This window comes from Chrysemys picta, chromosome 4 (assembly GCF_011386835.1).
Source record: "Chrysemys picta bellii isolate R12L10 chromosome 4, ASM1138683v2, whole genome shotgun sequence".
Taxonomy (NCBI): domain Eukaryota; kingdom Metazoa; phylum Chordata; order Testudines; family Emydidae; genus Chrysemys; species Chrysemys picta.
In genome coordinates this window covers 54,146,149-54,172,540 of record NC_088794.1, presented here as the reverse complement: position 1 = coordinate 54,172,540, position 26,392 = coordinate 54,146,149, and the positions used below count along the sequence as shown (strand labels likewise).

At 46.1% G+C, this 26,392-nt stretch overlaps 1 protein-coding gene across 1 annotated transcript in view; it reads right to left on the bottom strand.

The window, feature by feature from the left end:
- Positions 1-26,392, bottom strand: part of PKP1 (plakophilin 1) — a 54,329-nt gene that overhangs the window by 16,927 nt on the left and 11,010 nt on the right. The window contains exons 3-8 of the mRNA XM_008176902.4: positions 16,218-16,624; positions 8,006-8,150; positions 6,500-6,707; positions 4,646-4,823; positions 1,043-1,157; positions 324-479 (exon numbers count right to left, since the gene is read on the bottom strand). Coding sequence (XP_008175124.2) covers positions 324-479; positions 1,043-1,157; positions 4,646-4,823; positions 6,500-6,707; positions 8,006-8,150; positions 16,218-16,624 — 1,209 coding nt within the window. The remainder of the gene's footprint in view (positions 1-323; positions 480-1,042; positions 1,158-4,645; positions 4,824-6,499; positions 6,708-8,005; positions 8,151-16,217; positions 16,625-26,392) is intronic.

Here is a 26,392-nt window from a genome sequence, read left to right as displayed (position 1 = left end):
CATCCAGGAGCCTGGCGTTTTCTACACGAATCACACTTCGTTATCCCTGGTGGCTTGGGCAGTCGGTCACATACAAATATCTGCATGCACCCGTGCACCTATTGCATACAGACGACACATCTAGTGTGGTCTGGCATATGCTGCCAGCCTCTCAACTTGCCCAGGTGTACCAACTGAAGGACATGTGACTCCTATGTAACTCCTTAGACCCCCTTTCTGGCCCTGATAATGCAGGGGCAAGGCAACTCTTCACTTGAACCCTGTGACTGGGGCTGAGTGAACGGTGCATTTTGCAAGCACCCAGAATCAGGAGCACATCTTACCTCCAGCTTCCCACTCCTGCTGTTGAAGCAGCCTGTGAGGGTCTTGTCCACATAGGCATTCCTGGCCACATGGTTGAGCTGGGTGTATTTATTGGGCACCTCGGCATCCAGGCGGTAGGACAGATTGTGCAGGATACAGATGCAGTTCTCCACGGACTGAAATCAGCCCACAAAAAAACACAACAGTTTTACTGTCAGACAGGAACATGGAACAGTATGTGCATTGTAACAATATTTAGTGACAGTCAATGATGTGCTACGGTATAAGGCGGATAAACCCTGCTGCTGGAACATAAATATAATACATCAAACTCTGAGGTCCTTACTCTGATTTTACTTACGGCTTGTCTACATGGGGACATTCCGGAAAGTTAATCTGAATTAACTTTTAAAGTGGATTATTTAAACCACATTAAATCCCTGTGTGGACACTCTTATTTGGAGTTAGAGTAGCCTTAATCTGATTTAGTTTAATTCACTTCCAATTCACATCTAAATCAGAGCCAGATTTTTAGAAGCGTTCAGCACTCAGCAGCAACCATTGTGACATGTAGGCCAGAATTTTCAAAAGAGCTCTGCACCCATTTGCGCACCAAACTCAATAGCTGGACTATCAAAAGAGCTGTGCAGGTTCAGTGCTCAGGGTGTACTACTAGGAGGCTAGGGCTAGGCACAGGCTGATGAACTGTGTGTAAGTGGGAAGCTCATATGTCTAGTACCTTGTCATCGGGCCGGCTGGCTGCCACACAATTCTGGGTATAAGTCATGACTGAGTCAATCAGGCCAGGGTAGTTTCTCATGGTGTGACGTCCAGCATCTGCAGAACTCAGGTTTCTGAAGGAAGACATTTTATAAAACGTAGGGAGATAAACCAAGACAGATAAGCAGCTCCATTAGCTGGGTATTTTCCATCAGCCACTGAGCGCCACACATAATTCTGTTTGAATTCAACCTGCTTGGAAGGATTGCCTTTATAGGGTGAAATTCACCTCTCTGCAGGGGGACGGAACAAGGCCAATGCACCACCTAAGTCCCACTTCAACTCTGACGATTAGAGTGGGACCTAGATGGTGTATAGGTCTTGTCACGTTCCTCTCCAGAGGGGTGAATTTCATCCATGGAGATTTTCCTTTTAGGGTAAGTCCAGAGGGAAGATATCCCCTTAGAGAGAACAATCCTACCAGTACGATTTTTCCTTAGAGACAATGTATGTACAGTGAGGACACGCAGGATATCTGCTTAGAGTTATTTCCAGAGAGAGGGTTGAAAAATGAGTAGCTGGAGATTGCCATAGAGAACCAGGAGCACACCTTCAACTGGCGTAGGTCAGTGTAGCATCATTGACTTCAATACCACAATTACCACACAGTTCTTTCTAAACAAGCACGTTTATTCTTAAGGTGAAAGCATTACAGAGAAAACATATTAAATCAATACAACAACTTACACGCACGCTAATAAGCTTACCAGAGATCACCCCGAATTCCAACAGGGGCTCGGGCTGGTGACCAGTCCTTCAAACCTCACAGAGGGTTTTCTGTGGTTATCAGTTCATAACACCTTTTTCTGAGAACAAGAACCCCCATGTCTCGTTGAGTCCCTCCTTTCTACTGTTTGGGCCTCTGATCTTGTCCTCATGTGACAGGTGACCACCATGACCAGCACACAAAGGTCCCCTCCTCAAGGCGAAGCTTCAAAAAGTACATTGTTTAAAAGACTCCTTTGAAGCTCCTAACATTGCCCAGGGTTTACATGAGTCATGTCTCTCTCCTAGAGACATTACATATGATCTCACAACAATACGAACTCCTAAAATACTTTAACTGAATTCAGTAAGGTTTAGCGTAATCCAATAAGGATTGTCCGGGATATTGCAGGAATTTGTCGTCTCTCTCACACAGGGGACACCAGGTTTTAAGAAAAAGGGGCAAAACTTCGATTTAAGTGGTGATGGTCTCACTGCGCTATACTCTGGATCAGGTGACGGCTCAGACGGCAGAGTTTTAGCAGTGGCATGAAATGGTCTTGTTTTAATGCACCGGTAGCTCGCAAATGAGTGGTTTGCAATAGCTCACAGACACCTGCCAGCCAGAAACGAGTGGCTAGGCTTCGGACAATGATCAGATGTCCATGTCCCTCATTATTACCGACCCATTTTAGGCCCAAACTGACTCAAGTTTGGCATTATCTCCGTGGCATTGCTATGCATTATGGGCACAAGAAATGACAAACCAGTGCACAGAAGACTAACCATGCCCCCTGGATGGCTATTTTTGCAGTATCCCCCGATACTGCCATTTCTCCATTAATATGTATCCTCGTATCTGAGCTCCAGTGCCTTTAGAGGGATGGAGCAGATGATAGACCTGCTTACAAGAACCATCCTGCTGTGTAACTGCGCAGGGAAAGTTCTCCTCCAAAAGAGGGATGGAGGCAGTAGCGCACTGTCCTTCAGAAGTGATCTCTAGCCTCAAAAGGCTGAGACCTCTGGGGACTGATAGTGATAGGCAGAGTAATCTGCAGTCCCTGCTGCAGTCCGCTTAGTCAGTTTCACAAGAGAATGTAGCTCCCATTAGCTAGCGTGTCTGGCAAGGGCGCAGTCTGTTGCTACACTCCCTAAGGCAGCGCTTCAGTTCGTTAAAGTACCTAATTATACAGCTTTTTCATCTCCCCACTGAGTTGTTCCCAACGTGATGGGGGAGCTGGAGGCTGGTAGAAGAAACTGCAAGTCAGGACGAAGATCTTCATGCTAAGAAGTTCTCTGGTTTTTCCAAGAAAGAAATAAAACCATCCCATGCCCATATATGAGCCTTTCACTTTGACACAGACACTTACACTGGGATGGGCCAACACCCAGTGACTGTAACTGGAATGAAAGGATCCAGTATAAAAAGAGAATCAGCTAGAATTTGTTGGCAAGAGATAGTCATTAGAGCTGGATCGAAAATGTGGAGGTTTAGTCCCATGCAGAAAATTTTGACTTTTCATCAAATAATGGAAAACAATTTTTGTTTTTTGGCAATCAAAATTTAAAAAAATTCAGCTGAAACCTGAACATTTTTGGCTCAAACCCACCGACCTCATCCCCCACCCCAAATTCCTTGTTTTGGCTAAAAAAATTCAAAAAGTTTTCTAATGAAAAATCAAAACTTTTCAAGGAAACAAGACACTGTCTGTGAAAAATTTTTATTTTATCAAAAACCCAATTTTCTATTGAAAAACGAGTTCAGTGGCAAATGTTCATCTAGCTCTAGACACTGTGAAAACTTTATGAATAGGCTTGGCAGAATTTCACTTGTATTTTTTTTAAATCATGAATGGTGTGGAGAAAGTGAATAGGGAAGTGTTATTTACCCATTTACATAATACAAGAACCAGGGGTCACCCAATGAAATTAATAGGCAGCAGGGTTAAAACAAACATAAGGAGATACTTCTTCACAACACACAGTCAGCCTGTGGAACGCGTTGCCAGAGGATGTTGTGAAGGTCGAAAGTATAGCTGGGTTCCAAAGAGAACTAGGTAAGTTCATGGAGGATCGGTCCATCAACGGCTATTAGCCAAGATGGTCAGGGATGCAACCTGATGCTCTGGGTGTCCCTAAACCTCTGACTGCCAGAAACTGGGACTGAACAATGGGAGATGGATCACTTGACAATTGCCCTGTTTTGTTCATTCCCTCTGAAGCATCTGGCACTGACCACTGTAGGAAGACAGGATACTGGACTAGATGGACTATTGGTCTGACCCAGTATGGCCATTCTGATGTTCTTATAATTTTGATGGATAATATCAATCATGCTTATTTTAAGTATTTTTTTTATCAATTTAAATGTTTGCAATTGCAGGAAATTTTGGGAGATCAGACAATAATTAATGACAGTAGATGCTGAGATTCAAAAAGTTAAAGGTTTATAACTTAAAATACAAATAGTCAACATCACATGTCAAAATATACAAAGTAAATATCCTTAAATCAAACTCTAATAAGTTCTCAAGAGGCATTTTTCTTACTTTGCTTGTCTGTAAATTGAGATTATTATCGATTGAAATATTTTTCATCAGTTTTGGTGTGTATGTTGAAATCAATGTTTACTGACATTTACCAATAAAAATTTAATTCTTCCAAGTCTATTTATGAAGGAACATTCGGAGGAGGGTGGCATTTTCAGCAAAGATGGGAAATCTTACTTTTGTGTCTAACTGCCAGCTGTGTAGATACGGCACCTATTTTCCCTAATGCGTTTTAGACACATCAACAGAAGGGGCCCATTTTAAGCATAGCCACAAAGGGTGTGAGCAATGCTTGTCTGCTGACTTACCTCAAACAGCCTGTAGCATTGAAGAACACCTCGGGGTCAACAATTTCTCTTGTCCTATTACTGACCCCATCAGACCACCCCGAGAAAGGGATGATAACATAATCTGTCAAGACAGGAAGGGCTTCGTGTATCAAATCTTCTTTAAGCTCATCAGTGGAGGACAGGTTCCAAAGCAGCCCTAGAAAGAAAATGCAAGACAAACATGACCTTAAGGTCTTGATGCAGTAAAGGCCTGAATCTCCTCTCACTAACATTGTAATTAGGAAAACAACAAGGAGTCTGGTGGCACCTTAAAGACTAACAGATTTATTTGGGCATAAGCTTTCGTGAGTAAAAGCCTCACTTCTTCGGATGCATAGAGTGAAAGTTACAGACGCAGGCATTATATACTGACACAAAAATTTTCTCCTAATTAATTGGCCTCTCAGAGTTGGTAAGACAACTCCCACCTGTTTATGCTCTCTGTATGTGTGTATATATATCTCCTCAATATATGTTCCATTCTATATGCATCCGAAGAAGTGGGCTGTAGTCCACGAAAGCTTATGCTCTAATAAATTTGTTAGTCTCTAAGGTGCCACAAGTACTCCTGTTCTTTTTGCGGATACAGACTAACACGGCTGCTACTCTGAAACCTGTCATTGTAATTAGGGAATAACTCCATGAAAGTTACATCCATGGAAAACTGGTGCAAAGAAGAAGAGAATCAAGCTCTAGGTCTACAACTGAGGCATTTGAGACAGCCTCCAGGTTTGGAGAGCGACACTCTGGTCCAATCTCCTCGTCCAATCCCAGCTCTAACAGAAAAGGTTGTTTCATCTGAAACCAACCAATATGTCACTACATGATCAACCTGTGTGGTGCTGTGTGTACAATTCAAACCCCCAAGCTTCCCAGTACAGACCCAGAATGTCACCTCTTCTACCTAGTCCATATTATCATGAGAAGGGTCTTGAACCTAGTTCTCCCATAATGCATTGTACTAGCTCAGTGGACTCCATCCTTTCCAGGCAACAAAAACCTCTTGTATTTCTGGCAGTGTTCACTGCCTCCTATTTAACTGTATGCCCTCTAACCCACGATGGGACTTGGGCATACTCTAAATTCTAGTTTCAGAGTATATACAGTTAAATGGGAGATGGTAGAGGCATCACACCGGCCTGGGACAGAGGCCCCCTATTACAGTTCAGAATGGAGCCTGGTGTCAAGTACAATATAATCAAATACAACTCGGGCTGACCCATTGTTAGCACATGAACTTGATCCCAGTAGAACCCAACTCTTCAGGAAAAGCCTGGGACACTAAACAGACTGTGCAATACTCTCTGAAATAAACCCCCAAATCTCAGCTCCTGTCAGACCAGGAAGGGGAACTAAGTGCCAGAGGATGGGACCCTCCCCTGAGAATGCCCTGGACCCAGCTCTCAGATGATCACACTTAGGCCCTGATAGCTCAAAAACCCTCGATGGTCACAGCTGTGGTGGTAAACCTGGTCGGATAGGTGTGATCTCTAAGTCTCAGACCTGATTCACGGGCCAGTAGTTGGGAATCCCTGCCACCGTGCGCAAGAGCCACAAAGCTGATAAACTGGGCAATCCAGGGGCCTGATCCTGCACTGCCTTGCACTTTGTGTTGTCATTTGCATCTGGGGAAAGTGTGTGCAAAGTGTCATGCCGGTCTGGTAGTGTTGTACTTTGCACAGGTGCATATGGCAACGCAAGGTGCCAGGCAGGTGAGACTCCTAGACCCTGAGGTCTAGGAGACAGATTCCCAGGTGTTATAGGCTGGTGTGGAAGTCAGTGGAGCTATCCTAAGTTACACCAGCTGAGGCTCTCTCGTTTGCTTGCATGTACCTGTCAGCTGTTTCTGTATTTCAGTGTTCGGAGTTCTCCTCAGGAGGCTCACGCACTCCCTTATCCCATTCTGCCTTCGGGTTTCTAACTTGTTGGCAGGATTTCTGAAGACCAGGTTTCTAAGAGCCCCAGCTGCAGCCTGCTGGACATTTTGGTTTGGGCTGCGGAGGAGTTCTATTAGCTTGCCAATTCCACCCAGCCGGTAGACCTGTGAGAGGGGAAGACAGACAAGGATCAGCATCCCATGAAAAGCTCGTCTATTTGCTCTGGTGTATTAAAAGACCATGGCGATAGACGTTAACACAAGAAGACAGCATAGTGTGTACTAATTGGAATTGAAAAGATACGCTAAACAGTACAGGTTGGCTAGACCCAAAATACCCCATTCTTCACAAGGCAGTCAAATGGGTTGATAGCTGTAGTCAAGAGAGTCTGTGCTGATTGCCTTGATGACTAGGGTATCAGATTAGTGAGGCACTGTGGCCTAGTGGACAGAGCACTGGCCTGGGACCAACTGGGTTCTGTTCCTGGCTCTGTTATTGACCTGCTTTGATGCTGGACAAGTCACTTCACAGCTCTGTGCCTCAGTTTCCTCTTCTGTAAACACAGGGATAATGAATGATACCCCTTTTGTAAAGCACTCTACACTCTACCGATGAAAAGAGCTAGGTATTATTACTAACAGATGTCAGCAATTAAGACTTTCAAGTAATGACCATGGGCCAGATCCTCAGCTGGAGTAAATTAGAGTTTGCTCCCACTTACTTCAGCAGTGCTACACTGATTTCCATCACCTGAGGATACAGCCTCATGAGTCTTATTACTGCAGTGAAAAACTACCTAGAGACAACCTTATAATTGTAATATAACAACTTCCCATAGTGCTTTACCTGCACCCAGAAACCATGGGCCACATCCATAGGCGACATGTATGTTGGTGTAATATATACTCAGAATCAAGGGGCCAAATTCCAGGCTGATGTGTTAGGGGAGGTGGGTCTGAATCTAAGTCTAAGGCAGCCTAGAGTTGATGTAACATACATGTTGATGAGACTGGGGGAAGGTAACAGTCACACAAGCTTAGACTGTCTGTAGACTGGTAGACTTAATTCGTCTCAGCACTGAATTGGTCCTACTTCTCTAAAGTAACCAGAGCCCCTGTGAAAGGAATTCATTGCTGTGAGCCTAGGGGCTAGCGAAACCACCTGCTCATAAATGAATGAATGAATTGAATTGAATTGAATTGAATTGAATGAATGAATGAATGAATGAAACTGTCAGCTGGGAAAAAATGCCTTGATATTTGGAAGCCTCACTTAATGAACCTTGGGGCACATTTTCACAAAGTGCTTGCACCCACAATTCCAGTTGAAGGCAATGGAAGATAAAGATGTTTGGCACTGCTTTAAAATCAGGCCCCAGATATCTCACGTGGACCTTCTAAAATGAAGGCACCCAGACCCAGAGCCTGCTTTTGAAAATGCAGCCATGAACAAGTTAGTTTACCTCTTGCTTGGCAGATTCATCCTGGAAGCAGGTGTGCTGGAGGTAGTACGCACCCATGGCTTGAGATTTCTCATCGGAGGAGCACAGGAGCTGTATGGCTTTCTGGATGGTCATTGCCACGCTGTCCAGCTCATCATTGCATATTCTAAACAAAAAGAAGGGAAAGAAATGGATCAGTCACTACATGGCAAGTGCAAGATGCTTTAGAGGCTGATGACTTCTTTGAAAGATGCCACCAGATTCAAGTAGGCAACAGCCCCTCAGCCTACTCCTGTTAGATCTGATGGGTTTGTTTATCTAGACAGATCTATCAATATTGCAGTATGGTCCATGCAAAGAGAGCTGCAACCACCATGAACGCAAGAAACCTGGTGGGCCAAGTATTCAGGTTATGACTCAGTTTTTACCCAGTCCTTACTCCCATTGACATCCATAATAATGGAACAATGTAGTTTGTTTACAAGAAGAAGGCTGGGAAGCTGTGTGTGACCTCTTGTAGATTTCAGACTGATGCCCATGATCATACGTATCTACTTTAACATTCAGGGTGCTAAATCACAAGCTTGTTTCAAGGAAAGCCATTGTTGTTTGTGGCCATGTTTTTGTCAGAAAAAGAGCCTAGAGAGGGAGGTTTTAAGTTGAGTTGCAGATGGACACTGACAGTGGAATGATTGCAGATGTCTATAGAATCCTGAGGTGAGTGACAAGAGAGTACGGACTTGGTGGGGGGTGGGGTGGATGGAAAGCCTGGGAAAAAACCCACCCAGACCTTTGAAAATGCACCTCCTTGCTCTGGAAACGAGGGGCCCGATTATCTCCTGCCTTGCACCTATGCAGAGTGGGTAGAAAGTGCTCCCACTTCACAATGCTAATGACAACACAAAGTGCAATGCAAGGAAAAATCAAGCACTAGCAGTCCAATTGTTTGTTTAATTTTATTTAAACAATTAACTGAATGCAAGTGGAAAATGGTAGGTCACAGGATGGGTGAGACTAAAATGTTCAGGGGATTTGGTGGAACAAAGCACCCAAGAGTTCAGCTTCTGCCATGATGTTTTCCCTTGTTTGTGCTCTTGTTGACATCAGTGGGGTTTTACCGTTGACTTCAGTGAGTCACGATCAGGTCCTGTCAGGACATTGTGTCTTTGGGAATTGGATGTTTCTTGTTTCAGCATATGGAGGGAATATCCCTGATGGGAAAATCCAGCAGACTCTAAAAGAGACTTATATCTTTTCTACGGAATTTTTAAATTAACCTATGAGATTCTATATAGAGAGACGATCCTCTATTAAATTCTATTAAACAATCCACAGAAAGGTGTCATTCTCTATTACATTGCATAGATTGTCCAGAGTAACTTCCATGGTACCTTAATGGTTTCATCTCTATTAAGTTCTATAGGATTTCCCCATAAAGGATAGCCCCTCTTGCTGAGATTTTGTTATTAAGCGAGAAACAAAGAAGTGCAGTCTCATATAAAATGGGGGCAGGAAAGGTTGACTTTGAACCTTTGGATCCTCAGAAGACGTTTGCTTTGGGCTATGTTTTGGTGAAGGTTCAGGATGGTGTCATTTTATCTAATCCATTCTGACCATCTCTACCAGGCTGATGGTAGCTTTGGAACTGAAGCCCTCCCTCCACAAACAGAACAGACACAGCCTGAGCTGTGACAGGGGAAGTTTCTCCCTGCACTTTATCCATGCTGACTGGGAGAGGAAAGTAGGAAAGTTCTATCTCCGGGGATCATTCAATCTTTGGCCATTCTGCTGAGCATACCAGCCGATGAGTGCCAGCTGTGATGGCGGCTCTGATGATGGCATCCAGTTCTAGAAGTTCTCAACGCAGGTGCAATTTTATAGGCGAGTTCCCCAGTTTTTCAAGGACAATTCCCCACACAGGCATTTCCACAGAGTGACAAATTCATCCCCAACCAGAACCATAGAGGGAAATCTCTGTAACCAGATCCAGTTCCACAGTGGAAAGGGTCAGCAACCAGAATCCATTTTCTCCAGGGGAATTCATCCAAGGGAACAACTCCTCACTCAGGTTAAGTTCTACAACCAGAGCAACTAAGTAGAATGGAAACTTTTCTTCTTTGTTATTGAGAGTCTAGGGGCCCTGGGGACGAAGTTGCAGGGAGGAGCTAGGAAAGCCACTGCTCATTGTTTATTAAAAACATTACAGAGAAGATAATATCCACAAGCCCAATGATTCCTAACATATGACTCAAAACCCCTTGCACCAAGCCCCTTTCCACAACCATTAGGAGCTCAAATATGGCTCAGAGTATTGTCACTCATCTTTGATCCACCCAAATAATTAGTGTTGAAGCTTTGGCATCATAGGCAGCTATCTAGGCGGATTCCCTTACATTCTTCATAGATTCACAAATTCCAAGGCCAGATTGGACCACTGTGATCTTCCCGTCTGACCTCCTGAATAACACAGGACATAGACTTTCCCCAAAATAATACATGTTTTGAACCAGAGCAGATCTTTAAGAAAAACATCCCATCTTGATTAAAAAATTGCCAATGATGGGGAATCCACCAAGATGGGACATTTTTCTAAAAGATCTGCTCTGGGAATTATTTTGGGGGAAGTTCTATAGCTTGTGTCATACAGGAAGTCAGACTGGATGATCATAATGGTCCCTTCTGGTCTTAGAATCTATCACCCTTGGCAAGTTGTTTCAGTGGTTTGAGAGCTAAAGACCTGGGAGATGAACCCCAGTGTGCTATTCACAAGACACTGAAAGAAGGAAGTTTTCTTCCTATCGTGAACGACTGCAGTATGAACCCCTGCTAGGCCAACTGTGATGGATGTCATAACAAACAGAGGCATCACACTACCTTTGGGAAACAGATACATACTTCAGGCGACTCTTTCTGGCCTCTAGTGGACCAGGCCGTGATTACTTGTGATGAGAGTCTGAACTATGGCCATTTGCAGAGGCAGTTTACAGCAGGGAAGAACGACTCAGGGCTAGTCTCCATATTTGGTATTACCCCATGGTTCCATCGGCATGGACAGAGAAGATAGATACATTCCCTGCTATTGACCTCTCTTCAGTCTCCCAGTCATCTCCAGAAAGGAGCTATATCAGGCATCACGACCTCCATCAGAGACTAGTCTGCAATACTGGTTATAACAGATCAGTGAGGTGTTGTGCTCTTACTTTTAAGAATAATTTATATTGCTGTGGTTATGGCGGCAGCACCCAGCGCTTCAGGCACAACCCATGCAGGCCAGGCTAGCATAGCACAGCCCCGGCAGTGTTGCCAGGATGTCTTGTGTTAGCCACACATGGACAGTGATGAATACATCAGGCTTTGTACTGCATTCTGGCCAGGCAACAAGTCCAGAGGATCCCATTCGAGTCAACAGCTTTGCTGCCTATTCCATAGCATCCAGTCTTATACCCGTGGCCCTTTTCTTTAGCTCAGGTTTTTAGTGCTCCTCTGTCAGTTATTCTCTATACGACTTACGGTCATGCCCACACCCGCTGTCACTTTTGAGGTGATGAAGCATTTACTCCATGAGATGTTGACCAATGGGGGCAAGTGGGTCACCACATGCCATTGCCACCAACAGCCACACATTTTAAGGTGTACCCAGCAGATGTATCTTAGCCTCTTTCTTCAGCCTAAAGCTGAACAGTGGGGTTAAAGCAAACATGCCAACCATGTCTTGAAAGAAGATCTCAGTGCACATCCACATTATGGCTGACACTGTTCCCCTTCGAAATTCAGTGCATGCTACAGCTCAGGTCCAGTAGTCCTCATGCTAGGGAGGGTCTGCAGGCACCAGAACTCACCTTTTCGTCCTTACAGAGAAGAACACTGAGTCCCTCTCTGGCAGGCTATCATGGAGCAGGTATAACTGACCTAACTTGGTGGGATTTGAATCTGGGACTGGAAGTGCTAAAGGCGAGAGCTTCTACAGCTTCAGCTAAAGGTAGGACTCCCCTAGCTGGTGGCAGTAGTAGTTTTCTGTCCTCTTATGTGTACCAGCTGGAGAGGGACGAAAGACGCCCTTGCTCCTAGCGTGCATTATATACAGCATGCCCTTCACTACTTGCTCATAGCGTTCAGTTTGAATCTGGTGGCCCTGGAGTGAAGGGAGCTTTCTCCTAACTGGGCAGAGTCGCTACAGATCATTTAGCCAACATGGCCAGCAAGGAGTGACCGAGTGACACACCATACGACTGGAAGAGGAACTGACTGCAAAGAGTTCCATTTAGGGACATGCAAATGGCACTACTTGGGAGCTGATCAGCTGCAGCAGCCATTGGAATAAGCACAACAAAAGGCGCGTTCTGAGCCCTCAAAGACTCTGAGCTGGGACGTGTGGCCCCCAGTGAGTCCCACCATGCCCCAGGGCTTAGAACAGGAATATCATGCTTTACATCCAGGTGAAGGGGGAAGCAGAGGTGAGCGAAGAGGTGATTGTCTGCTGTGAGTTAAACAAGCTGAAGATGTTATTCACATAACCACTGAGTCTGCCTGATAACTGTTCAGAGCAAACTGTCCAGCCAGGACCTGGTGTATGGGGGGGGGGGAGGGGAGAACTACAGGTCTTCAAGGGGGAAAATTCTCAAACCAGACCAAGTTCTACAAGCAGATCTGAACAAGTTCTACAAGGGGTCAACTTTCCCAACAGAACCAGTTCTACAAGACAGGGGAAAACCCGCAACAAGGTTTTGTTTTACAAGAACAACAATTCCACAATCCAAATCTACGAAAGACAATACGCTTCCATCACAGCCAATTCCCCAACCAGAACCAGTGGTACATGAGTGGAGTCCTTCCCATACAGAAAGTACTGCACAAAAGAGAGGTCATTTCTAGAAGGAGAAGTGTTGTCTCCTAAAGAACTCAGAGAAAACACACAACCAAGAATAGTTCTAGAAATACAATAATGCCCTGACCAGATCCAGTTCTGTACAAGGGATTACTCAGTATAGCTAGCTTTACAATTCTAATCCACTTAGCATCCTGGTACCAGGGTGCAAATAATACCATAGCCATACCAAAAAGGTAATAGTATTTTCCATCTTCTCTTGCTAAAAGCCACTGTGATATGTGCTTGTAGTTCTTTTTTAATTCAACTCTCATCCCTTTCTTCCTTTTACTTCTTACTACTTCTCCTCCTCCTCCTCCTCTTCTTTTCTCTGTATCATTTACTTGTCCCCAACGAGGTAGCTTCAGAATGATTGAGGAAAAGCCAGGGCTAAAAGGATGGGTTTACATTTTCCCAGCCCAACCCTATTCCACAGCAAGACCTCTCCAACCTCAGCCCGTTCTACAACAGAGTGATGCAGCAGATGGAACTAGAACCAGATGGGCTAGCAGGATTGTTCAGAACAAGACCAGCTCTACATTAGGGGTAATTCTCTGTCCAGGAATGGTTTTACAGCAGGGATAGCATCCATATCAGAACCAGTTCCACAAGGAGGACCACTCACGATTGTAAACAGTTCTCCAAAAGAGAAACACCCCAATCCAGCTCAATTTTTCAGGGGTACAATGCCTGCCTATACACTGCATCAACCTGGATCAGTTCTAAAAAGGAGAATTCACCCAAAACAAGACCAGTAGTGCAGTATGGTCAATCCCAAAACCAGGACTATCTCTGGAGAGGACCATCAGTCCAGAGAGATTGCTAATAGGGAGGATGCTTCCCAACCAGAACCCAGTTCTGCAAGAGGATAACTGCACAGAACCTGTTCTAGGTAGGAGGCAATACCTTAAGCACTCTCAGTTCTGTAGTGGGGAACCACTTATTCAACTGCATAATCATGTCCAGTTGTTCACGGGAGACAATTTGACAAGCAAGGCCACTGTTTCATTGCAGACAACTTATTCTCTGACACAAAATGTTCCTAGTATGAGGACAACGCCCCACACAGTCCCTGTTCTGCAAGGTGAAAACTCCGCCTTAAGAACCACTAGTACATAGTGGACAATGCCACAACCAGGGAAAGTTCTTCAATAGTATCCATTACTCAACCAAGCCCAGTTCCTCAAGGACAACAACTCCTCTCAATGATGGGGACAGATGCCCAAGAAAGACCTGTACTTCCAAAAGAACAAAACGCTGCCTAAGTCTCGAAGGGGCAGAACTCTCCAATCAGATCTAGTTCTACAACAAACTGCACCCAGCCCAAAAGCAGTTCTACAAAGACGGCATGTCCCCAGTGAGAACAAGTTCTACAGAACCTAACAAGCGCACAGGTGACAACTCCACAACCAGACCCAGGTTACTAACAACCTCCATCAGAACTAGTTTTCTTCTCCTCAGCCTCCAAGCAAGAGTGGCTTTTCAAAGGGAACAACTCCCTAACCGATCTACACAGAGGAAGTGTCCTTAATCTCAATTCACTCTAGAGGGCAACACGCACTAGGCAGAGTCACTTTGACCAGACAGACCACTCCCCAAACTAAACTAGTTCTACAGTGGGGGACAACCCCCCTGTCAGGTACAATTCTAAAAAGGACTAAACTCCCCATCCAGAACCAGTTCTACCAGGATGACACCTCCCAAGCCAAGTCTAATGCTTCATGATAGACAACTCCCAAGTCAGAACCAGTTCTGCAGGGTGAGTCACGCCCCAAGCTGGGAGGGTTCGGCAAAGGGGACCACTCCCTAACCAGGGGATGTTTGGCATTGGAGAGCATTTCTGACACAAGGGCAGTTCTGCCTGGCGTAAATCTTCAGAAAACCACAGCCATTCTTCAAGGAATCATATCATTCCATAATTATGAGTAACTCTACATATGAGTCAAGTATCAGAGGGGTAGCATGCATCTGACGAAGTGGGTATTCACCCACAAAAGCTCATGCTCCAATACGTCTGTTAGTCTATAAGGTGCCACAGGACTCTCTACATATGAGAAAAGTCCCATGTAGACCAGCTCTTTCAGTAGGGAAACAACGACCCAGCTGGGACCAATTACTTAAAAGTAACATTCACCTTATGCAGAAAAAATCTTTATTGTTGCAACTGTTCACTGGGTGTATTTCTTCATCCTACAGCTCTCAGTCTACTGCCCATAACTCCTTGGTCAGAAATTCCTGGAGTTAATTGCTTCTAGTTATGTAAATGGCGGCCTTCCATCCCAAAGCAATTACAGGGGTTAGGAAATGAGCCAGTGGACAATACCATGCTCTGAGCAATGTGCCATCCAGCCACAAGGTAAGCCTTGGCTAAACCGAATAACATTTTGCACGTGTAAAAGTAGCGAAGGCTGCGCATGCATAAAGCCAAATCGCCAACAGGCCAGCTCACGGAGTCTCAGACCCTGCTAAACACCTGTGGACAATTTTCAATGAGGGAGATTTACAAGTGGTGTGTAAAGCTAAAAGTCAAACCTCAACAGTGATCAAGGGGCATGAACTGACCCCCAAAATGGAATTTTCACAACTTCTGCTTCGTGCTCTCAGGCTGAATTAGGCAAGGCTTTCGGGAAGATCCTGTTGTGATTGCTGTTTTTATTGTAATTATTAATTCTATGCAGTGAGGCAGCACCTCATAAACCAGGGCCCTATTGTGCTGGTGCTGTACAAACAGAGAAATGGCTAATGAGACAACGCAGGTTTGAACACCACGGCTCAGAGCATCACCTCCTGAGCACACCCTAGGCTCCTCGATCTCTGAATGCAGATGTTTGAGAGACAGTGATGTTTGGGACACAAAGCACCTCTGCCACCCCTCGTATACCTCCCACACTTGTACGTGTCTGATGGAATTGCATACTGTGTATAGGGAAGGGAATGAGCAGAGTAGAATAGATCACAGCATGATTTGGGATCAGATTTTGAAGTACTTTCACTCTGTCGTCTTTCTGGACAAACTCGCAGTTGGACTAAATCCTGAGGCCCTTACTGAGCCTCTGCTCATCCTTACTCGCCTCCTGCGGAAATCAGCCAGTGCTGTCTAAGCAAAGGCTTCGTTCAGGAGTGCAGTAGGACTCAGTGGCACTCACCAGGTACCCAGCACCTCTCAGGATCAGACCCCAGGAGCTGGCCATTTGGAAATTTGACTCGCAGTATGAAAACCGGTGCTTTTTTGCAGGGAAATGAATGCCAACCCAAAGTGGCAGGGCGAGCAGGAGAGGCACTCATCCGAGGCCTCTGCATTCCTGGGATTTCACCCTGCAGAGAAGTCCTAGGCTAATCCACTGAGCTCACAGGCACGTGGGAACTCACCTGGAGCTGGACATAGAATGCCCATACACCCCGTCCTGCCTGCCGCTCGTCACAGGCTGGGCGTACAACGCGTCCGGCTTGTTGCCCAAAGAGCAGGAGAGATTGCGGTCCGGGAGGGGTTTCCGAGCAGTCCCATGGTGGGTGCTGCAGGTGCTGTACATGCTCTGGCGGTTCAGGGTTGCCTTTTGCACTGCCTGGCTTCCCATCTGGTTTCTCCTGAGCGTGCCCCGGGGAGGCTCGCAGCACAGGTCAGGCTCACTCCGGCTGCTCTTAAGGCAGTAGTTGCCGCCAGGGCTGGTGGGGCTGCAGACAGATTTGCTGTGGTGCCGGTTGCCCCAGCCCTCCATCTGACTGTAAGAGCTGAAGCGTCGGTTGTCGGTCTCTCTTTTAAGGGTCCCGTTGTACATCTGAAAGGGGAGGAAACAGGAAACAAAACAATTAAAAGGGGCTTGAAGTGACTCCCAGGAGTTCACCAAATGTGGCCAAATCCTGAGGGGCACTGAGCCCTGGCTTTAATGGGAGCTGTGGGCACACCACCCATTAACTACAATAGGACCTGTTCATGGTACTTTGATGGTCCCCATTATCCTAGTATCTGAGCACCTCACAATCTCTGCCATCTCTCTCCTCCCAGGTACGGCAGTGCTAATATCCCCATTGTACAGCTAGAAAACCAAGGCTAGAGAGACTAAGTGACTCACCCAGGGAGTCTGGAGCACAGCAGGGAATTGAACCCTGGTCTCCCTGCATCAGGTTAGCATCCTAGCCCCTGAACTACCCCATCTGCTTGTAGTTTTACTCAATACCGTGCATTAATATTCATCCCCAAGGCTTCTAAGCCTCTTAACCAACTCTATATACACCTGACCCACCTCACCTAACACCAACATGCAGCCACTTCTGGACTGGAATGTGGCAGCCTTTGAACAGAGTGCAGTGACACTGCCACCCAACAGAATTTGGCAGGGCATCAGGGCAAATGTCCCATTTCTCACAGAATGGATCTTATATGAACTCCAGGGGTCTGGAGCTCAGGTGTATATGTCACGTGAAAGGCGTGTCACCCCCCCCCCCACATCACAGACACTGACTCTACCACTATTCTATCCTTCCCATTGCTTGCTTTGTCCTTATTAACTTTTTTTATCCATCTTCCACCCTGACAGACACACTAACCTGTATGTGAGAATTCCCCAATAGAGGTCCAAAATGGGGCCCATGTGGGGAAAACAGGATGGATTTATACATTAAAGAAGGAGTGAATGACTAGCTCATGCCAATGATAATGTTTGAAGTTTTGAGAACAATAAGGTGAAATTTCTTAAGAAATGCCAGGGATACGCCAGCAAAACGCCACCGTATTTAGTTCAAAGAAATGGGCCCGATTCTGATCTGTTACACTGATGCACATCCACAGTGACTTCAGTGGAGCTACTCCAGATTTGCCCCAGTGTAACTGACCTCAAGAACTGGCCTGAGATTCTGTTGCAACAACACCACTTCTGGATGCTAACTTTGGCATCTGCCTCTTGGAGGGCTGAGCTTGGCAGAGGCTTGGGAACATTGCCAGCTAGGAAAGGGGGTGCTAAGGTGTTTTATTCCATGTAAAAAACAAAACAAAACAAAACAAAACAAACCCAGGCAGTTAGGATAGCTTTCCTGACAGACAACTAGCAACACTGGAAATCCTGGCCCATTCCTCTTACAGCGCAGTGGAATCTGCATCGTCAGGATACCCATGTGGACACAGCCTTCGGTCCCAGTTACGCAGCTTTCCTGATCAGCAGAAGATGCCAGTGGGATACTAATGCTGCTGCTAAGGCAGTGGTATTGTGAGGAGGCCCCGCAGCCATGCTGCAGGCCAGAAAAAACAGAGCCTTTGTCCGCTGCCTGCTCAGTGCTATTCTAATCTAGCCAGGTTCTTCTGCCATGCCCATCGCCATTGTGTCTGAGCCCCTGGGCAGGGAGAGCTGCGAGACACATTGCCTCGACGGCCATAGCCAGTGCCTGCCTTTGACACTGGCTCCATCTCTTAAATCCCCATCAACAGCCATTACAGGGCAAGGCCCTGAGCTCCTTGCTCAACCCTACAAATGCTCATGGAAGTTGGGAAGCTACACCCTGAGATCCTTCCGTTGGGCTAACGCTGCTCTCAGTTCCATCAATATAAATCTGGAGTGACTCCGGAGTGACTCTGCATCACTGAGGACAGAATCTAGTTTTCATGTTCACTCAGTCCTAACCCAGGCAAACTCCCATAAAAGATGAACAGAAGTCTTCAAAATTTGGCCCACCAGCATTGAGTGGCTTGAGGGTCAAACCGGTTCCTCACAGGACAACCCCATTAGGCAGGGTTCCTAATTCCACACGTCCCAGTTGAACTGCACTCTACTGAACAAAGGGAGCTCTCCCTTTCTCTGCCTCCTCCTGTTCCTCCTCCAACTAAGCCAAGCTTTGGCCTGATTTGCCTTGAAAGAAAAGGGCAGGGGAAGAGATGACTTGGTAACTTACTGGTCAGCTACAGTGAAGAGGAACTGGGGAATGATGAACCATTGTCCTGGGCCCCCATCCAAACCCTCCCTATGAATTCTGGGATGGGATAAGCCACAGCACTGTACAAATTAGGGCTCCTTTGGAAACTCAGGCCTCGAACTCAGCGTCCGTGGTTGAGAGTGGGGCTATAATGTTGCCCTCCAGCTCAGAACAGGGCAGCTGCAGATTTTTACCTTATGAACTCCCAGCCCATCCTACACATAGGTGCTGAGTGGATTTGTTGAGAGACTCACTTCTCTGCTTTGGCCTCTGTTCTATCTGCACATAAGGCCTGATCCATAGTCAGTGGGAGTCTTTCCACTGACCTCCAAGGGCTTTGCATCAGGCCCGTACCATACACAGCAACCTTCAGATAACAACTAGGGCCGTGCCACTTGAACGAAGTCTAGAATGGGAACAGCCTGGCAGCTGGCAGCATCTGCAGTAAAACTCATGCGCTGGCTTCGGTAATGAGCTTCTCACCACACAACAGCTGTTTTCCCAGGAGTGTGCAAGAGGTTTCCCAACTACCCTGCCCCGCCCAGATCGGAGCTGTGCTGACTTGCTGGTGAGGGCTCACTGTCTACCAGAAAAGAGTCTTCCCAAAAAAGGTAATAAGCTGGAATTCGCCATTCCAAGGACTGTGGGGAGGAGAGATAGTTTATCAGCTAAACAACAACCGCCTGCCGGCCGTGCTAAAATGCAGGATGAAATAATTCCCCCACAACATATGCATCAAGACAAACAGCGTGCACACGCCCCCATCCACACACCTCCCCTCATCTGCTCTCCCGGCAGACCCCCGATGTGAACACATTGACAAGAAAAACAGCAGCTTCACATCAATAATATGTTAAGTCCTTAATGGAAACATAATAGATAGTTGAATGGCTGCAGCAAAGGCCCCAGGGGCTAAACATCTCTGCCAAATTGCTGACAGCTCCTCAAAATAATCCTAGCAGCGTCAAACCCGACACTGACTCATGAAGGGAAGCCATAGCAAGGGGGGGGGGGGAATTGCTGAGTCAAACAATCTGCTGCTTCTTTATTCCACCCAGCCCCTAGAGATCACGTACCCTTGAGAGCTTGCACAGAGCAAAGGTGATCATGGCTAGGCAGGAGAGAATGAGCCAAGCCACTCCTGAGATGTCAGAGCCTCACCCACTCTAACTGCATCATTCCTAGCAGCTAGACTCTTCCCAAGGGTCACTGTGGAGGGTCCCATCTCTACATATGATGTATCTGTGTAAAATGTAATACTGAGATGGCTTTGGTCAAAGGCCATCTCCCTGGCACTAACTATTGGTGCATGGGTGGCATTAGCCACTGGATACAGCAAAGTCTTCCCCACACGGCCACCACTGGTTGATGGAAGTTGTCACAGGGCTGCTCCTCAGCGAGGCTCTCTGGTGCAATACTAACCTGACACTCCTTGCTGAAGCTGTTACCAGAGTCCATCTTATACACCAGGGCTCTCAAACGTTTGTCCTGATGACCCCTTTCACATCGCAAGTCTCTGAGTGCGACCCCCCCCCTTATAAATTAAAAACACGTTTTTATATATTTAACACCATTATCAATGCTGGAGGCGAAGCGGGTTTGGGGTGGAGGTTGACAGCTCGCGACCCCCCATGTAATAACCTCACAACCCCCTGAGTGGTCCCAAGCCCCAGTTTGAGATCCCCTGTTATACACCCACCTGTCTCCCTCATGTGTATAGCACTTTCCTCATTGCACACAGAGTTCTCCTCTGAGATGCTGGACGTCCTGTGCTGTGCATTCGAGTAGTATGTCCACAGCAGGTTTGTGTTTGTTCAAAGGCAAAGGACATTTGAGTCCTGCCACCCATTCCCTAGCTTGAATTCAAACTTCTGCTGACTAGCAGGCGTATTATGATGATAACACCAGCTGCAGGCAGCTTGCTCAGACCTCCAGAGGAGCTAAGAGAGCCCACTTATTATCAGGAACCTTTAGTCTAGACCCCTTAGCCCATCAGTGCTGATCCTGTAAGAGGCATGTATTGAAGCATATGATCAAAACCCTCCACCCTTCCCTAGGTCCTACTATTTCTCCTTCCTGGAAGGCACCACCGTAAAGAGAAAGAGCTGCTGGTTGTCGGGTTCATTACACCCTGTATTCTAACTCTGACTGAGGAATAAGCACGTCCACCATAAAAGCAACAGGGTCCCCTCCAAACCGAGGAATTGCTCTGGCTTCCCTGATAAGCTCATAAGCTAACCAGCCCTGCCTTTGAACCGCTCCAACAAGCAACAGGGGAAGGCCCTCTTGCCTGCACGCCTACGTCAGTCAACTCAAGTTGCAGGGACGGAGGAGATATTTCCCCTGCTTGGATGCAGTGACATCCTCTCAGGATGAGCATAGGGGCCAAATCCCAGCTAAGTAGGCTCCAGCATGCCTCCTTCTCTCTCAGCTTAGAACTGGTCATTACAGTTGAACGGAGTTTCCTAACCACGCGGAATATCCTCTGCTGTCACACTGATCTGGGGCTTAGGGCCAGGTGGAGAGGATATCCAAAAATCAACAGCTGGCACAAGTGAGGGCGGGAACGCTGCTGAGTAGAGGGCCTGATTCTCTACTCCCCTACACCAGATTTATGGAGAGGAGAGGACAATCGGGCCAACAGACTGGGTCAAATCCCCTCTCATTTACACTGGACTCTGGATCTGCCCTAGGTAGAGCTGAGCAAAGAACTGCTTTTTCTGTTTGCTGGCTGAACTGAAAAATACAAAAATTGTGTGGTTTCATTCGACTCAAAATAGTTTTCTCCACCCATTTTTTTTGGGGGGGGGGAGGGGTTACCGTTGGTTTGTTTTAAACAAAGCTAGCTAAATTTCTAAATGAAACTTCATTTCAAAATGAAAGAATTGAAACATTTCATCTAGAAAATGTCAAAACAAAACATTTTGACTTGTTCAATTTTTCCCCCCCAGACAAAAGTATTTGCTGAATTTGACCCAAATACATGAATAGTTTCACTTGAACCAAAGCTGGATTTTTTCAGCAAATAAACTATTCACCTGAAAAATTCTGGCTGGCTCTAGCACTAGGATCACAGAGCAGTCTGGATCTCTATCTAAAATAAACAGTGGTTATATTCATATCTGAGCACAGTGTCACCAGCTGTCCCCCGTCCCCCCCATGCCAGTTTCCTGGTCATAGCAAAGAGAGGACCAAAATATATTCGTGAATTACAGCAGACGTTGATTGCACAAAGGAGATATACAACCTAATGAATGTAAAGAACATTCAGGGAGCTCCCCTGGAACCAAACCCAATAATATGGGGTGGGAGAAAAGGAGCAGGGAGGGGACAAACAGAGAGAATGTGCTGATAATAATTACCCTTGTTCTCCTTTATCATGTGGTGTTTCTTGGTTGGGAATTCCACTGGTTTGGACAGTCATCCAAGATGATTGCTCATGTGCGCGCACACACATACTCACATTGGATCAGACAGAGGGTACAGGTCACCAAAGAATTGGTCCGAATCAGTTTTTTTCTCTAAAATGCACCTAAATTGATCACTTAATTAACTCCAAGTGTGGGCTTGGTGCCTCACCTGCAGTGCTCTCGACCTAATGTCTATCCAATCCAGGGTGATCGTAACATATAATAAGAGAATCCGAGCACCAAAGGTAGCTCTGAGTAATGGCATTCCACACTCGGATTCACCTTGGCCAGAAACTGAGGGCTGCCTCATGAGATCTTGTGGGGAATGGAATGAGCAGCAGGGTAAAATTGATTAAGGATGCTTTGTTCACCATCTGGACTAAGGGGAACCAACTCTGGAGCAGGAGAACATGTGATTATGCAGTTTATGCACCCAAGACCTCTTTCTCCACTTAGCAAGAATCATGTTATTTTTCCTCTTTCCATTACGTTGGTATCACTTGGGTGAAGCCAGATGGTCCAACACTTCCTATGGGGAACAGGCTTATTTGAGGATTAACAAAGGGGAATAAATCATTACTTCCCACACACACCTACTATAGATCCCAAGTCCATAATACTGGGATCTGAACTTCTCCAAAGCTTGTGGGTGTTTGTCCAGGGTTTTAGTCCAGCCTCACGTCTAGCTTTATTATTTTTTAAGAGTGCAGAGCAGGGCTGGCAAAGCCCAGAAATTGCCCCTGAAAATGGGAAATGAGGCAGAAAATCATGACTCATTCCACACTGCAAGTTTTGCAAAGCTCCATATGAAAGCACAACCAGAGTCCCCACACAGCAATCTCACTGTGAGACTTTCTGCTTTTCCTACAGCAGCTCCGCACAGCCCTGTCCTTCCCTGAGCAGTACAGATTCACTCAGTGAGTTCAGAATTTCCTACAGTCCCTACCAGCAGAGCAGAAGATCTACTGCAATACTGCCTAAACTTGTAGCTCTGGAAAGCTGAGGTCCTCCTAGTCCCATTGACTCAATGGAAGTCCCTCGTATCCTGCTAGGGCCCTAAGTTTGAGTCTGAAATTCTCATCACCCCAATAAAACGAGCTTAGAAATCCAAGCCTAGTCCCTAGGGGCCATTGATCCATACAAAAATACAATGAGGAAGGGGGCTGAGGGGCAATGGCAGAGTTGCGAAGGTAGAGGAGCTCTCAGAGTCAGAACTTCCCTGACCAGCCCAGGAGTCAATCCCTTTCCTTCACAAGCAGTAAAATCCACCCACATCTAAATTAACAAGTGTGTCCAGAGCACCATTCCTCAGCCAAGGATTGCAAAGCACTTTGGGATCATTAATTAAGTCACATAACACCCACAGGGGGTAAGTAAATATGTATCATTATCCCCATTTTACAGATGGGGAAACTGAGTCATGGTGCGTCACATAACAATATTCATTATTATTATGGTTAACAACATTTAGTCCTGTTATGGTGCTTTTCATGCACAGACCACAAAGCACTTTACTAAAAGGGGAAGAATCATTATCATGTTCCCCATTGAGCAGATGGGGAAACTGAGGCACAGAGAGGCAAGGAGACTTGTTCAAGGTTGCACAGCAGGTCAGTGCCAGCACCAGAAATTGAACCCAGATCTCCTGATTTGCTTTTCAACTCCAAGACACCTCCACACACACACTCCAGTGGCTGGGTGTTTCTTGAATTCTGCACCTCAGAATGCAATCTCTTTATTATCCAGCTCTGATTTTTTTTTTTTACTCACTATCAGTTTGTTTATTTCTAGAGCAGCAGACAGCAAAAAGGAAATGATGCCGTATAAACATGTTGAGACCAAGTCTCTCCCAGGCCGCAGGGGAAAGCTGTGGCAATGAAATATGACTGGGTCCCACCCTGAGTGATGGGTGGAGAACACCCTTGATCTTGCTTGTGAAATGAAGTGGTTGCTGCCTGTTAACACAGCACGGCAAGGAGAACACTTGCAAAAGCAGCAAAATATATTGCTTCTCCAGAGACGCTCATCCCCTCCCATCCACTTCTGTCACAGGCAGAGGCAACTTTCATCTAGTTCTGTGATGGTTCAACTTGCATTGGCCAGGGAAGCAACTGTTAAACCTGCAGCTATTCTGAAGGATGCAAAACCTTGGATCTGGACTCATGGATCTGGGTGCCTGGGTGTGTGGCTGTATGAAACAAACAAAATTCCCTTTCTTTAAGAAATATGCCTCAAGCATCCTTTTTTCTCCACAGATGTTTCAGTAGCAACAAATAATGACCTTGATCCTGAAATCCGAACTCAGGCAAAATTCCTGTAGAAGTCAGGGAGAATTTTGCCTGCAGAGAGAGTGCAGGATTGGGGATAACAAAGCCATATTCCATGGTCTGCTAAGGCCCATTCTGCACTGTAGCTGGCGGAGAACTCAGTCTGAGCAGGGGGACTCTGCTGGAAGAAAGCTGGTAGCTGGAGCTCTGCCACCTCCTGCACCAGTTGCTCCCACAAATGTAATGAGTTTGAGGGTCTCAGTACAGTTCCTACTGGAGAAGTGTTACAAAAGGGCACTTACTCATTAGTGTAATAACAGGCACTAATTTACCTCCTGTTAGCATCATCATCGGACAGACCAAAGAGTTAACGGGTCATGGACAAAGCCGTGGCTGGGATGATTTAGTTGGGGTTGGTCCTGCTTTGAACAGGGGGTTGGACTAGATGACCTCCTGAGGTCTCTTCCAACCCTGATATTCTATGATTCTATAGACACCGACTTATGGCCTCCTTCATAGGATGGCCAGCTGTGTGTCTCGTTTGCAGAGACAGAGCACTCTGCTGCCTTGTATGTACCCATTCATGGATAAGCGGAGCACTCCAGCCTGTAGGGCTGTCAATCCAGCACCTTGCATTCCCCAAAACATTAACGTAAAAGAAAAAACTATGGGGGAGGGCAACATCAGCAGGGAAAGGCAATCGCAGGCCTATAAGGGTCTTTTGCTCTGCTAGTTATAATATGGGACTTCTGCTCCAAGCATTCCTTCCCCTTTCTGAATCCTCTGGGTCAAACGCTGGTACGCTGGCCAGTTCAGTACAACAGCTGCAGCATGGATGAGTCTCTTGCCGTCAATAGGTCTGTGATCACCAAGCTGGGGAAGTGGTGGCAACCTCTAGGTTCAGGACTGACATGCAAGCTGCTTGTAGGTGCATACAGTACCTGCAAGGGCCTCTCGCAGGCTCCCGGTGCGTGACTCAGAGCTCACTGCGTGGTGTGGCTCCATGAAGCCATCAGCGAAATGAGATCACACAATTCACCACGCCTATGGCGTGATGATGAAACATACAGAAGGGCCCACATTCACCTAAACACAGGTCCTCTCTCTGTCAGAACAATCCAATATACAGCTGTTGTACCATGGGTCATCAGCAGGAATAGAACCCAGGACTTTCATCATCAAAAGCCTCTACCAAGGGAACACCAAAGGAGAGCACCCTAGAGCCAAGATCTGATGCCCTCACTCGGGTTGAATACTACCATATTCCATGAGCGGTCCAATCGATTTCAGTAGGGCCAAGTGCAGAGCAAGGTACTACGCAGCAGGAGTGAGGATATCAAAATCTGGTCTTTATTAATAAATAACGTGCAGGCTTTTATCTATGTGTGCCAGCCACTAGCGGGAGACATGATCACACACGCTTATCGACAGTGCATCACATAGTAAAATGAGATACAAGGGAAAACCCAGGAGCGACAATGCAGATTCTCCAGGTAAAGAAAACTGCAGAGGAAAGAGAATAAACCAGTAACACGCAAACTACGGGCCATCCAGCAACTCCATGTACTTCCTAGATAATCTCTCTTATCACCAAAGAGACATTGGTTAGAATCAGTGATTCAAGGTCACCTACCAACAAGAACAGTATTTAGAGTGCAAATTCTTCTGGGCAGGGACCATATCTTACGGTAGAGGATAGAGAAGGATTTCCTTTAGTACTTTTCATACTCTGGGGAGAGACAATCAAGGCTTGCAAGGACTATAATGGATCACTGTCCCAACGTTTTGTCTGGACTCAGTGCAAAACCATAAGTGATGCCATGTTCTTATCACTGCCCTGCTAGCTCAAAAAGCTTTTAAGACTTCACAGAAACGATAATTCTAATCAAGACATGAAAGGTGTTAAGGAAATTGCCCCTCAAAAACAAAATTAGATCTTATTATTGCCACCTTTTCCATTTCTTAA